Source organism: Thermobia domestica, chromosome 4, assembly GCF_964235325.1.
Source record: "Thermobia domestica chromosome 4, izTheDome1.hap1.1, whole genome shotgun sequence".
NCBI classification, from domain to species: Eukaryota; Metazoa; Arthropoda; class Insecta; order Zygentoma; family Lepismatidae; genus Thermobia; species Thermobia domestica.
This window is the reverse complement of record NC_137457.1, coordinates 13,302,299-13,322,847: the sequence shown is the minus strand read 5'-3', so window position 1 is coordinate 13,322,847 and position 20,549 is coordinate 13,302,299. Positions and strand designations below refer to the sequence as shown.

The 20,549-nt window shown below is 33.0% G+C and overlaps 1 protein-coding gene across 42 annotated transcripts in view; it reads right to left on the bottom strand.

The window, feature by feature from the left end:
• The window catches only part of LOC145683727 (uncharacterized), a 226,351-nt gene that overhangs the window by 78,405 nt on the left and 127,397 nt on the right, over positions 1-20,549 (bottom strand). For 10 of the 42 annotated variants that reach the window (XM_081755198.1, XM_081755207.1, XM_081755203.1 and 7 more), the window contains 5 exons: positions 17,582-17,611; positions 14,839-14,862; positions 13,063-13,083; positions 10,182-10,211; positions 6,554-6,577 (listed from right to left, as the gene is read on the bottom strand). In XM_081755198.1, coding sequence (XP_081611324.1) covers positions 6,554-6,577; positions 10,182-10,211; positions 13,063-13,083; positions 14,839-14,862; positions 17,582-17,611 — 129 coding nt within the window. The remainder of the gene's footprint in view (positions 1-6,553; positions 6,578-10,181; positions 10,212-13,062; positions 13,084-14,838; positions 14,863-17,581; positions 17,612-20,549) is intronic. The other 32 variants (XM_081755204.1, XM_081755215.1, XM_081755219.1 and 29 more) reach the window with 8 other exon arrangements.

The following is a 20,549-nucleotide window of genomic DNA, read 5'->3' as shown; positions in this document are numbered from 1 at the left end:
CGTCTAAACGAATCTCTGGATTGACTAGTTTTCCTCTTTATTTTTCCATCCACTAGTGCCTTTTGTGCCTATCGTGGCTACTTACAATTAAACATGAATGTAATCGTCGACTTTATATAGAATTGGCTATGACCAATCAGGGACATGTGAAATGGAACCTGTACTTCTTATATCGCAAAGCAAATGACACGGTAAATTGGTAAGAATTACACCCTCCATTCCAAAAGAAACCGAACTTTTGAAAACAAATAGTACCACTAGTGCCATCTGTTGTAATATTTTACCGGTAGATTGCGTAGTCCCTCATTGACAACTGGTATAAATGTCATGACATTTGGATGCACGGCAACAAAGTTATTGCGTTTCAACTGTCAGTGTGTTGTGTACATCGGTCGGAAAATGAGTTTCAAACAACGAGCTGCAATTGAGTTTTGTGTTAAACTGGGTAAAACTTTTAGTGAAACGCACCAAATGCTACAAAATGCATATGGTGATGAGTGTCTATCCCGTACGCAAGTTTACGAGTGGTTCAGGCGATTCAAATCGGGTAGAGAGACGCTGGATGATGACGAAAGATCAGGCCGTCCCAGAACCGGATTATCGGAAGAAAACATCGAAAAAGTGCGTGAATTCATCAAACATAACAAAAAATCGTCGGTGAAAGTTATTGAAATGGAATTAGGCATTCATCAAACAACCGCATACCGCATTTTGACCGAAGTTTTGGGCCTTATGAAGGTTAATTCGCGGTTTGTACCACACAAACTCACCGAAGACCAAAAAGTTGATCGAATTGCGCATTGCAAAGACATCGTTAAAAGTGCTCGGCAGGATCGAAACTTCTTGAAATCGATTGTAACTGGTGACGAGACGTGGTGTTTTGAATATGAGCCCGAAACAAAGCGGCAAAGTGCTGAATGGAGAGCGTCGGATGAAGGAACACCCAAAAAAAGTCGCTTGGTGAAGTCAAAAGTTAAGGTGATCCTGATTTGTTTTTACGATTCAAAAGGAATAATCCACAAAGAATTTGTTCAGCCCGGCCAGACAGTCACTGGAGAGTTTTACTTGGGCATCATGAAGCGTTTGCTGGCAAGAATTCGTCGTATTCGGCCCGAATATCGCGAAATCGGCAGTTGGACTCTTTTGGACGATAATGCACCATCACATCGTTCACGACTTGTAACTGAATTTTTGGTCAAAAATAACATTATTCGGTTGCATCATCCGCCCTATTCACCAGATCTCGCTCCGTGCGATTTCTATCTGTTCCCGAAACTGCATTTGGCGATGAAAGGAAAGGCACGCATCGATTGATGCCATTGAGAAGGCGACGACCGCCGTCCTAAAGACCATTCCAATAAAGGACATGGAGAAGTCGTTTGACAACTTGTTGGAGCGTGCAAATATGTGTATCGATGCAGAAGGGGAATACATTGATTAATAAAAATGATTTGTTCCAAAATGTACATTGCTTTTTTGTTTTTTTAAAACGTTCGGTTTCTTTTGGAATGGAGGGTGTATATATATATAAAAATTATTAATACTATCAGTGAAGTATGGTATTTCCTGCATTAGAAAAGAAACAATAGGGATGGAAATTTTACATAATTATTTCTTTTAAACTTAACAAAGAAAGAAAAAAAAAGCTAACTATATACTTCACTGTATCCTCGGTTATTTTTTCGAAATGTATTTTCTTTTTTGTATATACGAAGGTAGTATTAAAAAAAAAGAAGAAGAATGGATTTAAAAAGTGTTACATAACATACATTATTTTGTTGAAAAAAATGGGATGAACACAATTTTATTTTTATTTTTGCATATATATGTAAAATGTCTTTTATATGTAAAATACAGATATCCACTTATATATGAGTATAAATTTATGTAATTATTGTTTTTGTAAAGGAAAATAACATTTTAATTTCAACAAAATTGCTACTTTTGTGTAGAGTTGTCGGTAAATCACATACTTAATCAAAAAATAGGAAAGAAGATATTGAGACAGATACACAAATAATCTACACATTAGTGGAAATTGTAGCCTCAAAAAATAGAACAAAGCTCTTCCTGTGAGAATAGAAAAGGAAAAAGATGTTACGTACAACACGAAAGAGAATAAGAAAGTGCAAAAGAACAAGAACTAGAAAGATTAGAATAGAATTGTGCACAAAAGGTCGTATCTTGGCTTGACTCTCTGTGTGGCAATTAGTGGCGATTACTGCAATTCTTATTGACTAAATTACGATGTTAATTTCGAGATGTGACTCATACTCTGTTGCTACTTTTACAAACAACCGTACTACTTTTATAGTGAGCTTTGTGGTGTACAAATACCGTGTGCGTGAGTTTTCTCTTGGTTCTCATGTTTCCTCTCATTTTCTTTATTCCACTATTCTATATTCATTGTTCATTCTCACCGATTCTTTTAGCCCACATGGACTTGATTTTTTAATAATTATTTACTGTCATATGGAAGATATTACAATATAAGGAATTGTACGCCTACTTTGTAATGCACTAAATGTATTTACATCGATTTATATTTGGTGTACATAGAATGAAAATAGTAGTTGTCTTCAGTTTTACTGGAGGTTGCAAGTTATCATCAAGTATTGATATAATTTATTAATAATTCTTATAATTTGCACTGTGTTGATACAACTAAACATGTTAAAGGTTATTGTAATAAATTTCTTAACGTTTTATCTGTTCGTGAAGATGATTATATAATTAAACCATACTTATTACTGGACTAAGCAATTAACATGAAACGCAAGTATGTAAGTAGTTCGCTATGAAAAGTACCTTGTTGGAATCCACCTATCTAATACGCACCTTTTGATTTACAATTAAATTGAATCTTGTATGTGCAAGAACTTAACTTACATGACACCCGTAGTTCTAATCTTAAATCTATCCTTTCTCTTCAGGTCTAAATTCCTCTTCTCTTTTTATGTATTAGAAAGATAAGAAGAGGTGGCCACTATTTCTCTGCTTTACAGTCTCCATTAGGCTATGTGTAGTGAATGGGCTAGAAACGCATTCGGTTATTTTCATATAGGCAACACAAGGTAAAAATCGAATAAATTTATACATAATCCACAGAATAATAAAAAGAGTAACATCTAGTATAATTTTAAGAAATCTAGCAGCTGAAGAAAACGAACAGTGCCTCGCGGTTTGTTTAAAATACACCGTGAGCATAAAGTCCTGCCCTGATTATAATAATTTATTACGGAATAACCGCGAGGCAGTGTTCGTTTTCTTCAGCTACTAGATTTCTTAAAATTATACTAAATGCTACTCTTTTAATTATTCCGTAACATCTAGTATGATTTTATGAAATCTAGTAACAGTGCCTCGCGGTGGATAGAATAATCTAAATTCTGGTCCCTTACATAGGTCAGTATTACAAGTTCTTTTTTAAGACCAATAGATGGCACTAGTGCTACCCAAGAGTGACGTAGTACGTTACTTGGTGCGCGCGGGTTAGTTGACGAAATGGCATCGAAGCAGGTAAAAGCGCAATGCGTGCTGTGGTATCACGAAAGCAAATCACCCATCAGTAACGTAAGTGATCTTTAAAAAAAACTTGTAATACTAACCTATGTAACTGACCAGTATTTACATTATTATGTCAAACGGTTCTTCTGTCATAAATTTTTGTAATCAGGGCAAGACTTTATGCTCACCCTGTACTGAAAATATGGATTAATGAGTATTCAATCCTTTATAAAGTCGGGAGAAGACATTTTTTGCTCCCGATCTTTTTGTTTTTTTTATGTTTGTATCTAATATATGTTTTAAGTGTCTTCTTAGTTGCATATACTGACTTAATCATGGTTTCTCTGAGTCGATGAAAGCTCTGATTTTCTGTTATTCATTTGTTGTAAAGTAACTGACACGAGAACCAGTAGAGGAAGGATTTTCCTCTAGCTTCGACTGTGTATATAAAACAAACTATAGTAATCGTTTTCGATTGACTATACATCATCGTCATATGCAATTATAAAGAGGAAAGAAAAAAATACAAGAAAAGTGTCAGTAGCTTCTACTAATATCAAGGTCAACTACAAGACCATGTAACCTTATAATACCTGGAATAAGTGACTGCATTTTCACATTTGAAGCTTTATAGGTATACAGTAAAATATCTTCAGCAGAATAGTTTTATCAAGTATGGAAGAACCATTGTGCATCCGAGTATTAGATACCACATGAATAGGATTCTAGTTTTCTCTCTTTTAACCATAGGTTGATGTATTTAAGTGCTAAAACAATTTTAAACTGTACAACCACGAACAAGGCTTTTACCTTAAAATACTTCAAAGAACAAATAATTCTGGGAATAGAGCCTAATTTTTTTTTTTTTTTTTTTTTTTTATGTAAGATACTATTACGCCGTATTTCTGGAAGCATGAAGTCTTTCCTTCGTTTGCTCAGCTGTGAGTCCATTAGAGCGGAGAATAGTTTCCACATATTACTTTCAATATATTCTGAACGTTGTACTAGTGCACACATTGTACTGTATTGGATTTTGAAGTAAACAGAAAACTGTATATTGTATTCCGTATATAGTAGCCAAATATACTGAGTTTCGATTGATTCCTTAATAGAGTTAATATAAGTCTTGTAATTAATTGTTTCTTAAAATTTGTAGATACATATTTCTTTATTTAAAAAGATAACAGACCAAATCATTACGTTCCAAATCATAGTAAGTTGAGGAACTATGAAACCAAAGTATAAGATAGGAAAAGAATGCAATAATACAGATTGAGAAACGACATGAAATTGAAAAAAATATACAGATGTGGAATAGGAAATAGAGTTAAATTAAAGCATATATAGGCGTCGGCAGTAGTAAATAAATACGTTTCTAGCAGTACAATAAACAATCAACAATAAAAATAAATCCACTATTAAGCTCTTCTTCCTTAATCCTGACTATTGAAAATTTATTGAGAATTGATCATATACGCAGTTTATTTCTTTATTACTTTATTTGTATCTAAGGCCAAGTATCTTTATATTTGGCATTGAGGACAACGTACTCTAGTGGTTAGAGAGTTTGACTCATGTCCACCTAGTCCCGGCTTCGATTCCACACCGGTGCTTCCCAATTTTCGGCGTCCACCCAGCGTCGTGATATAAATTGAGGAGTCACGGCCACTAGATCTAGAAAGCTCCTGACCACATGTTCGTCGCTAGGCTCGACAAAGTTCGGCCGCTCGTTGACAGATGGCGTTGGAGCTGCTCAGGCCCTCAAGATGAGCTGTTAAGTCAAGTGTTGGTGGTCATATTTGGTATTATCTCTATGTAAAGCAGGCAATTTGTATTTAAAAAACAATTCGGCAGTAAAGATTATCTAATTTCTTAAGGTTATGCTCTTTAGAAATAGAAAACAACAACATTCATAAGTAATATTTCCATTCCCCATCCGGATCCTGCCGCCTATAGTCGGACAATTTGTCCATGCCAACCAGATGCGGCGGTCGGATTGCCGGCGCGGAACACCGGCGTCTTTCCGCGCGATTTTCGACCGTGACGAATAGTTGCCTTGCCGAGCAATTGGCAAACAGCTGTAAAGACGCAGCAAATGCAACAGCACCGCCGTCGAAAAGAGGCCGGCATAAGGAGTCGGCAGAGGGTCGGAAAGAGACCTTTCCAACTGTTTTGCCGACTCTGACGGTCGGCAACAGTCGGAGAAGAGTCGGCAAAGGGCATTTTATTTTACGATTTTCGACCGATTGCCGCTTCGGCAAAAGGTCGGCAACTTTGAAGAAGTAGATCGTCGTGCCGCCGCGGACGGGTGCCGGCTGCCTCCAGTGGCCTGCCACCGTCGACGGCGGCAATTCCTCTTTCCGATCGCGACTTCCTGATGGGGTTGAAAAGAGTTTTCAGAGTAGAAGTTGTAGTATCAATGTCTTCCACACACACTATATAAGTATAAACATTATTATTTACAAAGTGCAAAGAAAAGTTGATTAGCAGTTGAGAAAAAAAATAGAACAATTATAGGTACAACAACATTTGTAGAAGTACATAAATTTGAATAAGATTTGCTGAAGAATATTTATCATATCATCAGTGCCGGACTGGCCAGTTTGGCTACTTGGCGATCGCCGAGGGAAGGAGGCCCTAGGGGCCCGGAAGAATCACGAGACGCAGGACCTGTAGGCCTTGGTCGAATTTTCGCAATAGCAAATGCTTTCTTTGAGTCTTCCTATAAAAAAGGTTGCGGAAGCCTAAGTTCGTCTTTCCGAAATAAGTCTTCTCGGGTCTTTAGTCATATCAATAACTTCAAGATTACGTTTGATTGTCTCAATATTACTGTAACTTTTTTTTTTTTTTTTTTGTTTTGCGATCTGTTTTGAACTACATATTTATTCAATACAGAAAATATGATTTTGTCACGTATCATGTTTTGCAACTGACATGCTAAGTTTATATATGTATATATGAGGGCCTTTAAGGACACGCGCCAAGGGCCCTGAACTTGGCCAGTCCAACACTGCATATCACGCGGTGTATTATACATTGAACATACCATACGGAGGTCGCTGTGGGATGGCTGAAAGAAATTGGAAACAATTCAGTTAGTTATTTACAAGTTAAAATAACTTTTTAGGACTGAAATTAATTCAAATCTTCATATACACACTTTGTATTTACAATGTACAGTATGTAACCATATTAACGTGCAATACACAACAATAAAAACGTGACTTACAAAATTTTATGTATTGAATGTAAAACATGAAGCTTTCATGTAACAGTGACTCGTATTCGTAAAGATAACTTTCCTCTTGTGCAAGATAAGAAATATTTTAATGGATGGTATGTTTTATTACATAGTTTTTACACTAACGAGGGAAGGGTGTGATGTCACTCAGATATAATTGCACCAAGTTTGGTGTAGGAGTAGGTAATGGGAATAGAAAAGAACGTGTGGAGGCATTCGTTTCACAGGTGTTCGGAATCAGAAATAATGGGCCCTATAGTTCTGGAGAAGTATGGCCTGTCAATCAGATATTGATGGGACGGATCCTTTGCTCGCTGTTCCAGCCAATGTAGAAGAAGTATATTCTATAGAATGTTTATTTCAACCAAAATAGAGTACTGTTCCACCATTTGGAGTATGGGTAGCATATCAAATCTCTCTCGCATTGACTCAGTTCTAAATTTCTTTCTTGCCATTGTCAGGAAAAGAATACCTTATGTACGCTGTTTAAGTAAACCTGAATTGTTGACTGTTCTTGGCATCCGTACACCTTCATCTCGTCGCATGCTACTTGATATGATGTTTCTTCATAGAATTCTGAATGGGAAACTTAGAACTGAGGAACTAAACTCTAAATTTAATATTCGGGTACCTGCAAGAAGAACTAGAAATAGTGAACTACTTCATTGCAACACGCCTCGATTATCAATTATTCAGCGTTCTTTGTTCCATAGACTGGCTTCTGAATTTAACTCCATTGTTTCTGACGTGGATATTTTTAAATCAGAGAATGTATTCCGACGGGAAATTATTGCTACACTTATAGAACCTTAGTTTTATTTCAATTTGTTATTGCCACACTTATGGACCTTTATATAGCTTTTTGTTTGCACTTGTCATTGTTAATTTTATATTCTATGTTATATAGTTTCAGTGTAAAATGGCTGCCTTGCTGTACCTGGAACTTTAGCAAATAAATAAATAAAGAAGAAGACAAATAAAGTAGAATGAAAACAGAAAAGATGAGCTGAACAGAGATGAGCCAATGTCCGCCCACCAGGCGAATGCCTGCATACTAAATCTGTCAACCGGCCTTGCCATTGGGTATGCATCACTAGTTAGCTTAATTAAATTATATCAAGAAAATAAAGAAAATATATACAGAAGTTAATCAAGGACGTCGCCAGAAGTTTTCCAGGGAAGGTGTCGAAATGAAGTTACTGTATTTCTTTACACTAGAAGACGCTGTCAGTAGGCGAGTATTAAATGTTAGAACCCACCAATATTAACTGATTTCGTTTGCAAGGGTGTTTGATATCTGCGACGTGGCGCCCATCAAAATTAAAGTCTTGTGTGTTTGTGGGGCAAATTTAAATATATATTTCGGGATTAGTGATGTTTCAAATGAGAACAGCTGTGAACGGCCATGACAAAAATAACCGTTTGAATACATACAAGACTGTTCATTAACACAACTATGTTAACGCAAAGGGTAAAGGAAATATTTGAATTTGGTCTACTCACCACTAGGAAGCAGCAAAATGTATTGGACAGAAACAGCCTCGTAACAACAACTTCGTTCAAGACTCCAAATATAAGTCACGAATGTTTCACAAACACTGCACTTTAATAGTGAGAATACAAAATGAACATGAGCGTTTCGTGACATCAATTTATTTCTGTGGAAGGATCCGTCCCACCAATATCTGATTGACAGGCCATTCTTCTTCAGAATTGTAGAGACCATTATTTCTAATTCCGAACGCCTGCGAAACGAATGTTTCCACTCGTTGTTTGATATTCCCACTACCTACTTCACCAAATTTGGTGCAGTTATCTCTGAATGACATCATACCCTTCTCTTGTAAGTAGAGCTAGGATCGTATGAAGGATATTCAGTGTCTAACGATAAAAATAATATTTGTAACTACCTTCTATAGTTTATTTTTGTTAATTAGCTTACTATATTGTAGAATGAATATTTCTGTAAGGTTATGTACAATATAAATTCGTTAATGAATAAAGAAAGAAAAAGTTATAAATTTTGATTACGTTTTACATTTTGCCTATAAATGAGCTCTCGGTCAACACTATTTTAGAGTTTCCTTTCTAAATTGTGAAAACATATTTAAGTTCGCAAATGGTATAAAATTTCTTCTTCCTAAAACATCTAGTTGAACGTTTAACAGTCAGCATGGGTCATATTGTTTCTACTTCATGACAATATATTAATCAACATTCCTGAGCTCCTTCGTGACTGAACGGTTAGCGTACTTACGTTTGGTGTGAGAGACCCGTGTTCGATTCTCGACGGGAGCTCATGTGGTTCGAATTCCACGTTAATCAGTAGGTCCACATCTCATATAGCATCGTAGCTAAACGGGACGTTAAACTCACCTCAATTCAAATTAATTAACATTCGTCACTTGATGGCAATCAATTAATGTAGCGAAATATACTTCGCTGAAGTTTCTTATTAAAAATGTATATATATATATATATATATATATATATATATATATATATATATATATATATATATATATATATATATTCCGGAGTATTTGGTTCGCATTTAGTGATTTTCTTAGGTAATAATGTTTCCCATATACATAAATCATGTAAAGAACGGTCTACTGTGATTTTTTTAATAAATACTAAACAATATTGTAGACAAAATGATTGGATCAGATATTAGATAAACATAAGAAATCTGTCCGTTTACTATTTAATAGTAAATAAACCTTACACTTACTTCACACATACATAGCACAAATGCAACCAAATGATATACATTAAAATTAAACGATTTCAGAAATTATATACATTGATATATACAGTATAGTTATGATTGGTGAAAGTTTTGTAATTTGGTTCAATTTTAATTATAGTTGTGTACTATAATCAAATGTAAGTGAATTTGTATAATTTGGTATATCGGATGTTCAAAAATTGGCGCCCACGGACTGCAGAGCATTATTCTACAAGTCAAAGTAAAGCGAAAAATATATATAATTTATATCCTTCGGCTCCTCATCTGGAGACTCGAATTGCATTATATATCAACGTCGCAGAAAAAGAATCACATGAAAGATCTACTAATCCATCAAGTAGTTACATCGATTTTTACCAGAAGTCGATACACGTTGACACTATGGCCATTTATTATCGTCATAATCGGTGTAATTGCTTGAGGGATACAACTAGCAATGCTAACGGTTCCACGTTAATCTATGACGTTGCCACATAGTGAAATTTTGATTCCCTAAATCAGCTTAAGGAGACCCCGGAGGTTATATCATTATATATCATTTTTGCTTTATTTTGAATAGAATAATGGCGATCTGTTGTTCGTGGGCACCATTTTTAGAACACTCGATATAAAAGAATATATATTTTTTACGTACAAGAACTTTTGTGTATCATTTCAAAATATTTCAGCAATTATACTTACCGTACCCTTGATCAGTTGGTTCACCTACTCCTGAAAAGAATGTCCAACGCATTTTAATTTATATGTGATATTGGTTTGGTGACAGTAAAAAATCGATCCGATTTTCCAGAAACAATAAAACATATATGTATATGTAGACACATGCACACAGAGATATTTGTATATATCTGTGATGTCTATTTATTTTAGTAGTAACCATGCATCCTATTTCTGAATATCTTTTCTTTATATTCGTTATAGGATCAACATGTAACAGCTGAGTGAATCAGATCCACGTTCTTCAGTTTATTATTTTTTAGTCATTTTGCTATCGTTATGATGAAGGAAAGCATTCATTTTCAAATAATTACAAAATATTTTTATTCCTATATTAAGCTTTTTGTGATCTTGCTTAAAGCAAAGCAACATTTAATTATTGTAGGTTCAGTTTTTCATATTTAACTAACTAATATTTTCATAATCACTTTCTTCTTGTTTCTTCAAGTAATGCTTTTACTATAGCTCTTTTTATTACTTATGCAAATAATAAATTTATCACACCACGTTCTTGTATGTATCAAACAAATAATTTTAGGGAATTATTTTTCCATTATTCTTGTTTAAGTAATACTTTAATAACAGTGGTTCTTGTATTTCCTCAAGCAGTATAAAAAACAATCACGGAGGAACATTTTCCTTAAAAATATATTATATTTTACTTCAAATACTTGAAATATGAAGTTAATCATTTACTTTATATTTGTCAAATTTTTATCAATTTCTACCCACAAAACTCTTTGTTTTATTCCGAACTTAAGTCATTAAAAATTATTGTTATCAGTTAAAATAATTAAGTTTAAGATTTAATAATCATCAAGGTTAAATATTAATATTTAATATTATGCAATCTTATTCGTAATTCTTTTTTCAGAAAAATAAATGTAATAATGATAATATAAAATGTATTATTATTATTACCCTCCTGTACTATACATTATTTCCATTACATATATTCCGAGATAAATGAGTAATTATATAGAGCTACTGATCATAGTCATTACTATACTAGTTAGTTTCTGCAAATACAATTTTAAACAATGATTAGTATAATATAAGAATAATAAAACTTATAGTTTCAATTTAAGAGTTCAATCAGTTTTACATTTATTGACTAATATATCAAATTTCGTTATTAAAATTGATTTTCTACCAAATTTTAGTATACTAAACTATCGTTGAAAATGATATGTAATACATTTTAATAATAATTCTCACTTAGAATATATTTTATTATGATATTTTATGTTACATACATATGAGAAAGTATTTCTCATCTTGCTTGTACTGAAGCATGTAATAAGTATATTTTGTTTTACGAACGACAGTAATTATATGACAGTGTTAAAATGTACATTTTATATCATTCTTGAGGATTTATTTTATGGGTTTATAAAGATTTATATACGAAATGTTCCTGGATATAGTTTTCTTCATTTATTAAGATATAGTTGAGTGTCTGGCATATTATTACTTGTTTTTCCATTAACGCTTAATTAATTACCGATATTTAGCTGAGACTTTCTGATTTATTATATACTTTCTAGTATTTTTGTTTATTTCTTATTTCACATTTAGTGTTCCTGCTGATGTCCTTACACTTTCATTGGTCCCAATTTAATCAAAATGCTCTCTGTGAAATTTCAATACTTAAATGTCAGGAAACCTTACGAAGTGGCGGCCAAAGACAATAACTAAAATAAAGGTAGTTTTGATATGTTAAAGTTTGGATAAAATATGATAATCTGCTTTCTTATTTTTTCTCGTGATCAATTATTTTCTTAAAATTTCTTGGGAATTTTCTCTTCATCATAATGCGAATATATAATACTTGCTTTGCAGCTAAAAATTGTTGTTGTTACGTAGCAATCAAACAATGTCAATATATTTATCTTTAATTCTATGTAGTCATATTATCCTTGATTATTCAGCACTGAAAACTTCATATTTAATTGAATTATAAACGACAAAATTTCAGTTTTAAACAACCCACGCATTATATAGGTAATTACATTGGTTTATTCCGTATTATATGCTTATTATGATTATTCCGTATGATTTATGATGGGCTTATTCCGTAAAAAGGACGTACTAAATAAGATTTAGGGGCCATTCAAAAATTTGGCGCCTCTGATCCAAAACCGCCAATATGTTTTAATAAAAAAATTTTTATATGACTTATATCTGAGAACTACATATAATATAGCCAAACTCAAATTATCACTTAACTCAGTATGATGTGCTTATTCCGTTAAAGAAAGAAAAAAAAAAAAAAAAAAAAAGATTCAGGGGCAGTCCAGAAACTAATTTTTGGCCAAGAAAGCAACCTTTTTATGCATTATCTTGTGTAGTTAACTACATTGGTACTTATGAAAAAGACATTCTGTAAATGATTTAAATAAATAATTAAATATTTGATATTGTTTTTTTTTTCTTTTTTGATTTTTATTCTAATGTAGAATATTACTAAATCTCTTCGATATTTAACTTGTATTTTTTCCCATAATTAGTTTCAATGTGTAAAATGCAACTGAAAATCTTCATAGGAAGAAATGTTTAAAAAGTTTTACTGTTAATTGAAATTATTATGTGACAGTGTTTCCTGTACGTATTCTTTTTGCCTGAATGTAATGTGTAAAGTCATTTATTTAAACAATACCTATAGTATGGAAAATTAGAATTCAAAAGTGGACTTGCAGGAAAATCTTATCTTACATATCAGTATATTTTTGTTTCTATGTTGTATTAATTTGTACTGAGTTTAATTTAAATTTAAATTTCAGAAACTAGAACCTAATATGTAATATGTTATAACCATTTAATGTGTAGCTGTATGAATACGTACCGTAACGATGTGGAGCGTATCCTAATAAAAATAGATAAAGAAGTAACATCATTAGGCAAAATTAATCCAAGAGTTTTTAAATGAAAATGTTTATTAACCCTTTTAGGATTAATGGTAACAAAAGTTGCCATAACGTAGGGTTGTATTAAATGCTTATGCAACTCAAATAACACATATTGAACCCGTTTTTTTATTACTCAAGTCAAGCATTGACCAAAGAACACCCCAAATGCGTTTTAGAGCCGGATGTTCAACTTGGCGATGCCAAGGGGGCGGAGGCGAGTGACATTGTTTGATTTTCTTACGGCAATTTTTTTAAAATCACGCCGTTAGTTTTCAAGATATCATATCGAAATTTTGCATGTGAATTTTGTTCACCTTTGAGTATTTCTTAGTTCTTTCTTGAGATTTCTACGTGAACCAGGCCCCGGGAGTGAAGGGCGCAAATATTCCGGGAGGTACGTTTTTCAGGAAACATTCCGGTTTTCCTGAATTTCCCGGTTCAGCTGTATGATACAGACATGTGGGTGGTACCGTTAGAAAGAGGGCGTTATGCTAAAGGAAAGGACATATGAACTATGATCGTAAGCCAAATAGTAATGTTGCAGGAAATTTTTATATTATATACGGTGTACATGTATATAAATCTATATATCTATATATTTTTAACCTTCGACCAAATTTTAAAAACTTTTCAGTTCTTATCGTTCAAGGCATCAGATGGAAATTTCATGTGCGCATTATTTATACATATTAGTATTTCTCAGGTAATTTTGAGATGTCTACGTCAACCCAGACCCGGGCAAGAGGGGCTCAAATTTTCTAAAAAGAGTTTTTTTATTCGGAAAATTTCCTGGATTTCCCCATTTTCCTGTTTTTGGTGCATTCTACGGACATGGGAGTGGTATTCTTTGAAAGGTGCTTTACTGTGGAGAAAATGAGGTAAGAACCGTTACCCTATATTAAATAGTAATGCTGTTGAAACATTCTTAGAATATATGTATATGAATTACCTTCAAATTTTCAATTTTTTTCCGCCGTTTGTTTTCAAGATATAAGATTGAAATTTTGCACATGCATTGTGAATATAACTATGTATTTTGCAAGTCATTTTCAGATCCCTACGTGAAGCCAGGCCTACCTGACGCAAAACTTTAATTTTTTTCCGAAAAAAGTCCCGGTTTTCTCCAATTTTTCCATTTTTGGTGTATAATATGGACCAACGAATGGTACCGATGGAAAGATTGCTGTATCTAAAAAAAAAAAAAAAAAAAAAAAACGTGGTATAAACCATGATTCTACGATAAATAGGAGGGAAGCAGTAGCTGTGTGACAGAAAGTCTAAAATTTATCTAAAAAATTGGAAATTCTAAAAGGGTTAATGATTCAACAGAACGTTAACTTTTAATTTAATTAATGAATCTAATGTTTACTAAAATTGTATAATTGTATAATTGTATATTTAAATTTGTATAATTTTAGTTGAAAGTTACTGAGTTTTTCTTAAATTTCATGATATAAAAACAATTTATCAAGAAATGTATTAACCAAACTTATAAAATTATAACTAAATGAACAGAAATTTATTTATAATGTAATAATTAGTTGTTATGTTACTAATATTTTCATTTATAAAATGTATTTTTCGTGTTATTGTGTGTTAGTCTGAAATGAAGGTGATCGTTATATTAGTTAGGTTGGTTTAATGGTTTTATGTTTTAAGGTAATGTTGTTAATATAAGTTTCGTAAACGGTTGTTCTTGTAAATATACATACCGTAAGGCTGTGGAGGATAATATCCTGAATAAAATAGAAATATTTACATATAAATTTCTGTAGAAGTAGACCAATTTATTGAATATATAGATATAATACATTTTGTGACAGAATTAATGTCTGATATTGAATCTAAATTTGTAGGATAAGTGTTTATACTTAGGAATCATAGTAGTTCCTTACGTAAAATAAACTGTAGGATACAAATTTATAATTTTGTCCATAAATAACTAAAATGTATCACAATGTAATCAAATATAATATCCATTTACCTGCAACATGATATTATATCAACATTGTACAATAATATTGTGCTAAAGGAAGAATTTGACATACTCCTTGCTACTATAGCACATATAGGATATATTTACAATGTTAAATTCTCAACTAGTGTCTACATACACACAAATGTGAAAGTACTACACAATATTATACATAAGAGAAATGAAGAAAATATTATGTATACAATTGTAATAGAATTAAGAAAGAAAAAAGAATCATAGTTCTTTACTTTTCCTTAAAAAATATCTTAAGCTAACTTTAATTAATTTGTTTTCTTTCATTGGCAATGATACTACCTACATGGAAAATATTTTAATATATCGTTAGTTCATTCTTTTCAACGACATACAGGGTATTCCGTCATTCTTATGACAGCGTTTGAGAGTTGAAAGTAGACATCAAAACACACAAAATATATGTTGACGAAAACGCGAAAGCGGCATCTTTTACGAGTGAGGAGCGTGGGAAATTTGCTGACACGGAACTTTGACATGCTATAACGCAAAGAAGAATGACCTTGACACAGTCGGTGAGGAATTGCACACACGAAGTTATAGGCGTAGTATCCAACAATATCAAAGTCAAACCTCCAGAACAATAGCACAAGGGATTATCCAAAGAAAGTAGTGCATTTCCGTTTATGTTTGCAAATAAAGATTTGTCAAAACGAGCGGTTTATTTATTGAATTGATGTTGTGACTTATGGTATCAACACTCTTACAGTAACTACCTTTTGTAAAACTTCTCTTTTCACATTTCGAAAATATGATGAAATGAAGGTTCAGGAATCTATGAATTTTCCGAGAGAAAATTTTGAACTTTTATTTATAGTTCTTTTTAGGAAAAAGAAATATTTATTTAGTACTGAGATTCAACAACTTTTGTTTTGAATTTTTCTGATATATTCATACTGGTAAGGGAAAATATATTTCTTCGAACATGGAGAAAACTTTTTTGAACACTTATATAAATTTTCTTATTGTATGAATAAATTAAACTAACTAAAGACCAGGATCTTAGAAAAAAGAAAGTAAATAGAGAGGATCTCCTTGAACTATATCTGTATTGAGAGCTATGTGTACATTAAATGTATTCGGTGCAAGGTAAGTTTAACATTAAGAAAAATAATTAAAGATTCGTTAATTTATAATTTTAACTCTTTCGTTGCGTAAGTCGACTTTTGTCGATAGGAAGAAAATTTCTCTAACCTGCGAATATCGACTATAGTCAATGTTTAAATTTTTTTCTCTGTATTTTGGGTTTGTTGAGAGTAGTTGCCAAGGGTGTTCCGTGAGATTTGTTTTTCCTCTTACTGTTTTCGATAAACAATAGGACGCAAAAAATAGCACAGAACACTTTTGGTGACTACTTTTGACAAACCCAAGATACAGAGAAAAAAAAATTAAACATTGACTAATAGTCGACATTCGCAGGTTAGGGAAATTTTCTTTCCGTCGACAAAAGTCGACTTAAGGAGTAAAAGGGTTAAATAATGAATAAAAGGTAGACACCTCTGCAGTCAATTGTGTAACTATTTTTTTTTTTTTTTTTTTTTTTTTACTTGAAGTGACCTAGGAATTCAGGAATTTAAAATACTTGTCATTGATATAGTAAACTCGTTTTGAAGTGATAATAATACGTCTACAGCTTCTATGTTTTCTACTGTCAAAATTACATTAGAATAGATTAAAATGTAAGCCAGAGCAATACATCTCTGTGAATTTGCTATTTATCAATGAAACCACATACAGTTTGATAGGATTCAATTCTCGTCGTTGACTGTACACATAATCATAATTTTGGGCACATGAGGAAAATAAGTTGTAGTTTTTAAACCACGAAAGATAATAGGCTCTGTGAAATACGTGAAGAATTAGTAGAAATATGATACTGCTATCGTGAACTTTACATATCTGTTTTGCAGGAAATATAGTACAAAGTTTTTTTTTTCTTTAGATGACCAAATGTTTTAACCTTTAAATATGTTTAGTAATCATAACACAATGTAGCTTCCAAGACACGGTTTCTTTGTTCGAAGATTAACCTTGTGATTACCAAGGCTGTATCTAACATGAACATATAGAAGAACATGCGATGTGATCACCAAGGCTGTATCAAACATGGACATATAAAGTAACATGGGGTTTTAATGACAGATATTGTTCACACAACATCTCTTGCACTAGCGAAATGATAAAGAAGAAGAGATTGTGTATGCATCAATTACTATATTCGTCCACAATTATGTTTGGAAAAGAAATGGAAAATTCCGAAAAAGGGCTAGAATATTGAGAAACACACAACGATCTATCTTATCACTTACATTTTGAATAATATACATATAAGTACACATTTAAGTAACGTGCAAGATAAGCAATGCAGTATCAACATTCATATGAACTAAGTATGATTTTAGAGTATTAGTACTTCATGCTTTTTTGGCAGATTTGTAGTTTCTTACCGTACAATGGTTGTTGAGCTAATGGCGGCCCTAAAAAGAAAAGGAAAGCAAAAAAGAAACTTGTTTTACACGTTAATAGACCAGAACCATTTCTACTATACAATACATAGTTATGAACACTTAATGAACTAAATTAAAATACATATTTTTATGAGTGTTTAAAACACAATCACACTGAAGTTAGTTGTCTTTAAAGGAATAATAATGCTTCACAAAATTGTACAGGCTGTTTGTGGTGATAATACTACTCAAAATAGTTGGTCATCATCATCATCATAGGTATTCTGCCTTTATTGGCAGGTCACTTGCCGCAGCTGAGAAGCTTTCATGCTCCACGGTCCTCCGCTAACTTCGTCTTCGCGTATGATCTTTCTGTTTTTATATCATCCATTAATTGTAGTCTCCTTCGCCCCCTCCCTCTCTTTCCCGCCACCATACTCCCTACGACGTCCCTCATGATACAATCTCTTCTTAGGCAATGTCTCAACCAGTTTCTCTTCCTCTTCCTAATATTATCTAAAAGTGTTCTTTTCTCACCCACCATTTTTAACACTCTCTTTTTTTTTTAAGTTTTAAAAGTTTAAAAGTTTTAAAGTTCTAAAAGTTTAAAAGTTTTAAAGTTTTAATAGTTTTAAAGTTTTAATAGTTTTAAAGTTTTAAAAGTTTAAAAAAAATAGTTGGTGATGGATTATAAATGTAGTATTAGTTTCTCATCACCATTACGTTCATGATAAGTCAAAAACTTGTAAAGTTTTAATAGTTTTAAAGTTTTAAAAGTTTAAAAAAATAGTTGGTGATGGATTATAAATGTAGTATTAGTTTCTCATCACCGTTACGTTCATGATAAGTCAAAAACTTGAAAACTAGCAATCTGTTTTACTACCTCCAGTGAGAAAGTGCTTTAAGTAACTATGTAAATACCATAGAGGCATACATTCACATACACATAAACAAGGATCAGTCAAAATTTATCCGCAATGTAGCTATAATTTATCTTATATTGTTCATACTGATCGCTGTTCTCGTTTATTTTATTGCTATGCTGTTGTGGTCATGCTATGAAAGTTTGAACCTAATTCCTTCATTTATTTACCTTTTGTTGGAGGTAGATTATGGCCGCTTATTACATAGTTTTTACACTAACGAGGGAAGGGTGTGATGTCACTCACAGATAATTGCACCAAGTTTGGTGTAGAGGTAGGTAATGGGAATAGAAAAGAACGTGTGGAAGCATTCGTTTCACAGGTGTTCGGAATCAGAAATAATGAGCCCTATAGTTCTCAAGAAGTATAGCCTATCAATCAGATATTGATGGGACGGATCCTTTGTCCGCTGTGGCGGCCAAAGTAGAAGAAGACAAATAAAGTAGAATAAAATAAAGTAGGAGGTAGATTATGGCCGCTTAATTAGAAGTTTGCACCAAAGAGGAACAACGAGCAGTGATCCGGTTTTTCTGGTCGGAAAATATACTCCTAACAGGGGCCACAATCCATTCATGAAATCTATGAAAAATTAAAAAATAGTCACGCAAGTATTACGCACGAGAAGGAACCTGACAACTATATACCGCTCCTTCCTCGTACGTAACACTTGTGCGAACATATTTAAATCTTTCAATCTAGGGGCTCAGTGGTAGAGTGTTCCCCTCCGGTGCTTGGGGTCCCTAGTTCGACCCCAGCTCACGCCGTGTGGATTTTGTGGTGGACAAACACCGTGCTCGTGGGTTTTCTCGGGCGTTCTTCCGTTTCGTACCACTTTCTTCTTTCCACTGTTTTCATTCATTCATCATCACCGTCTCCTTTAGCCTCACTGGCATAATTATGGGACGCAAAAGTGAAAGATTTGATTTGATTTCATTTTTTTTTCAATCTATTCGTAGACAATCCATTGCGGACTGTTTCCGTATTGTGCCTAAAGTCTTTGATGTACTGAGGCCCCTGGTACATCTTTTGACTACAAAACCCGGATCACTGTTCGTTGTTCCTCTTTGGTGCAAAGTTCTCATGGAGCGGCTATAATCTATCTGCAACAAAAGCAAGACTAATAGAGGGTCAAACTTTCATAGCATGACCATAACAGAGTAAGAACAAAATAAATAAACGAGGACATTACGGATAACTTTTGACTTACTCTCACCTATACATATAACGACAGTTATAAAATTAGAAAGACAAGTATTTTAAAAAATAAATAATCGCGTAAATATTTTTATCCTCTAGGAAATACACAAATGAGTAATGTAAATGCTCCATTCTATGAAGAATTGAAAACAGTATTTTTTATTTATAATATTGGTCTCCCTAATTTACAGAAGGCAGCTCAAGAATCGGTGTTAAGATTTATTTAATGGAAACCTACTTTCCATTCCATTTTTCGTGTTAAATGCGAAAAATAGGAAATTTAATATATTTTGGAGGGATTTAAAAACTCATTTATTATTAAAATTATAGTAGTAATTTTCTCAGTTTCTAAAAATAGCCCCTTAATGTGATTTAATTTAGTTCGAGTTATTTAATTAAAGTAGTGCTACTTTATATACAAGTACTTACTTCCAGGTGATGGAGATTACTCCTTAGTGGATAATTAAAATTTGAAATAAAGCGTAATTCATAAACTGAAAATGAAATGAAATGTTTAAGTTTTACATGTCATAATTATGCCGGTTAGGTCAAAGAAGACGGTCATGATGTGAAATTTTTTAAATTGGAATGAAAAAAAGTGGGAGGAAACGGGAGAAACCCGAGAAAACCCACGTACATGGTGTTTGTCCACCACAAAATCCACTTGGCGCGAGCTGGGATCGACCCATGAACGTGAACCTCTACTACTAAGCTACCACGGCTTCCAAAGAGTGATTCAGACGAGTTACTCCAAAGGGTAGATCAAGAGTTATCAAAATTTGGTCACGGGTACTTTGGTCCAGGGACCAAATCAGGATAAAGAGATTTTTTCTCAAATTTCGAACCAG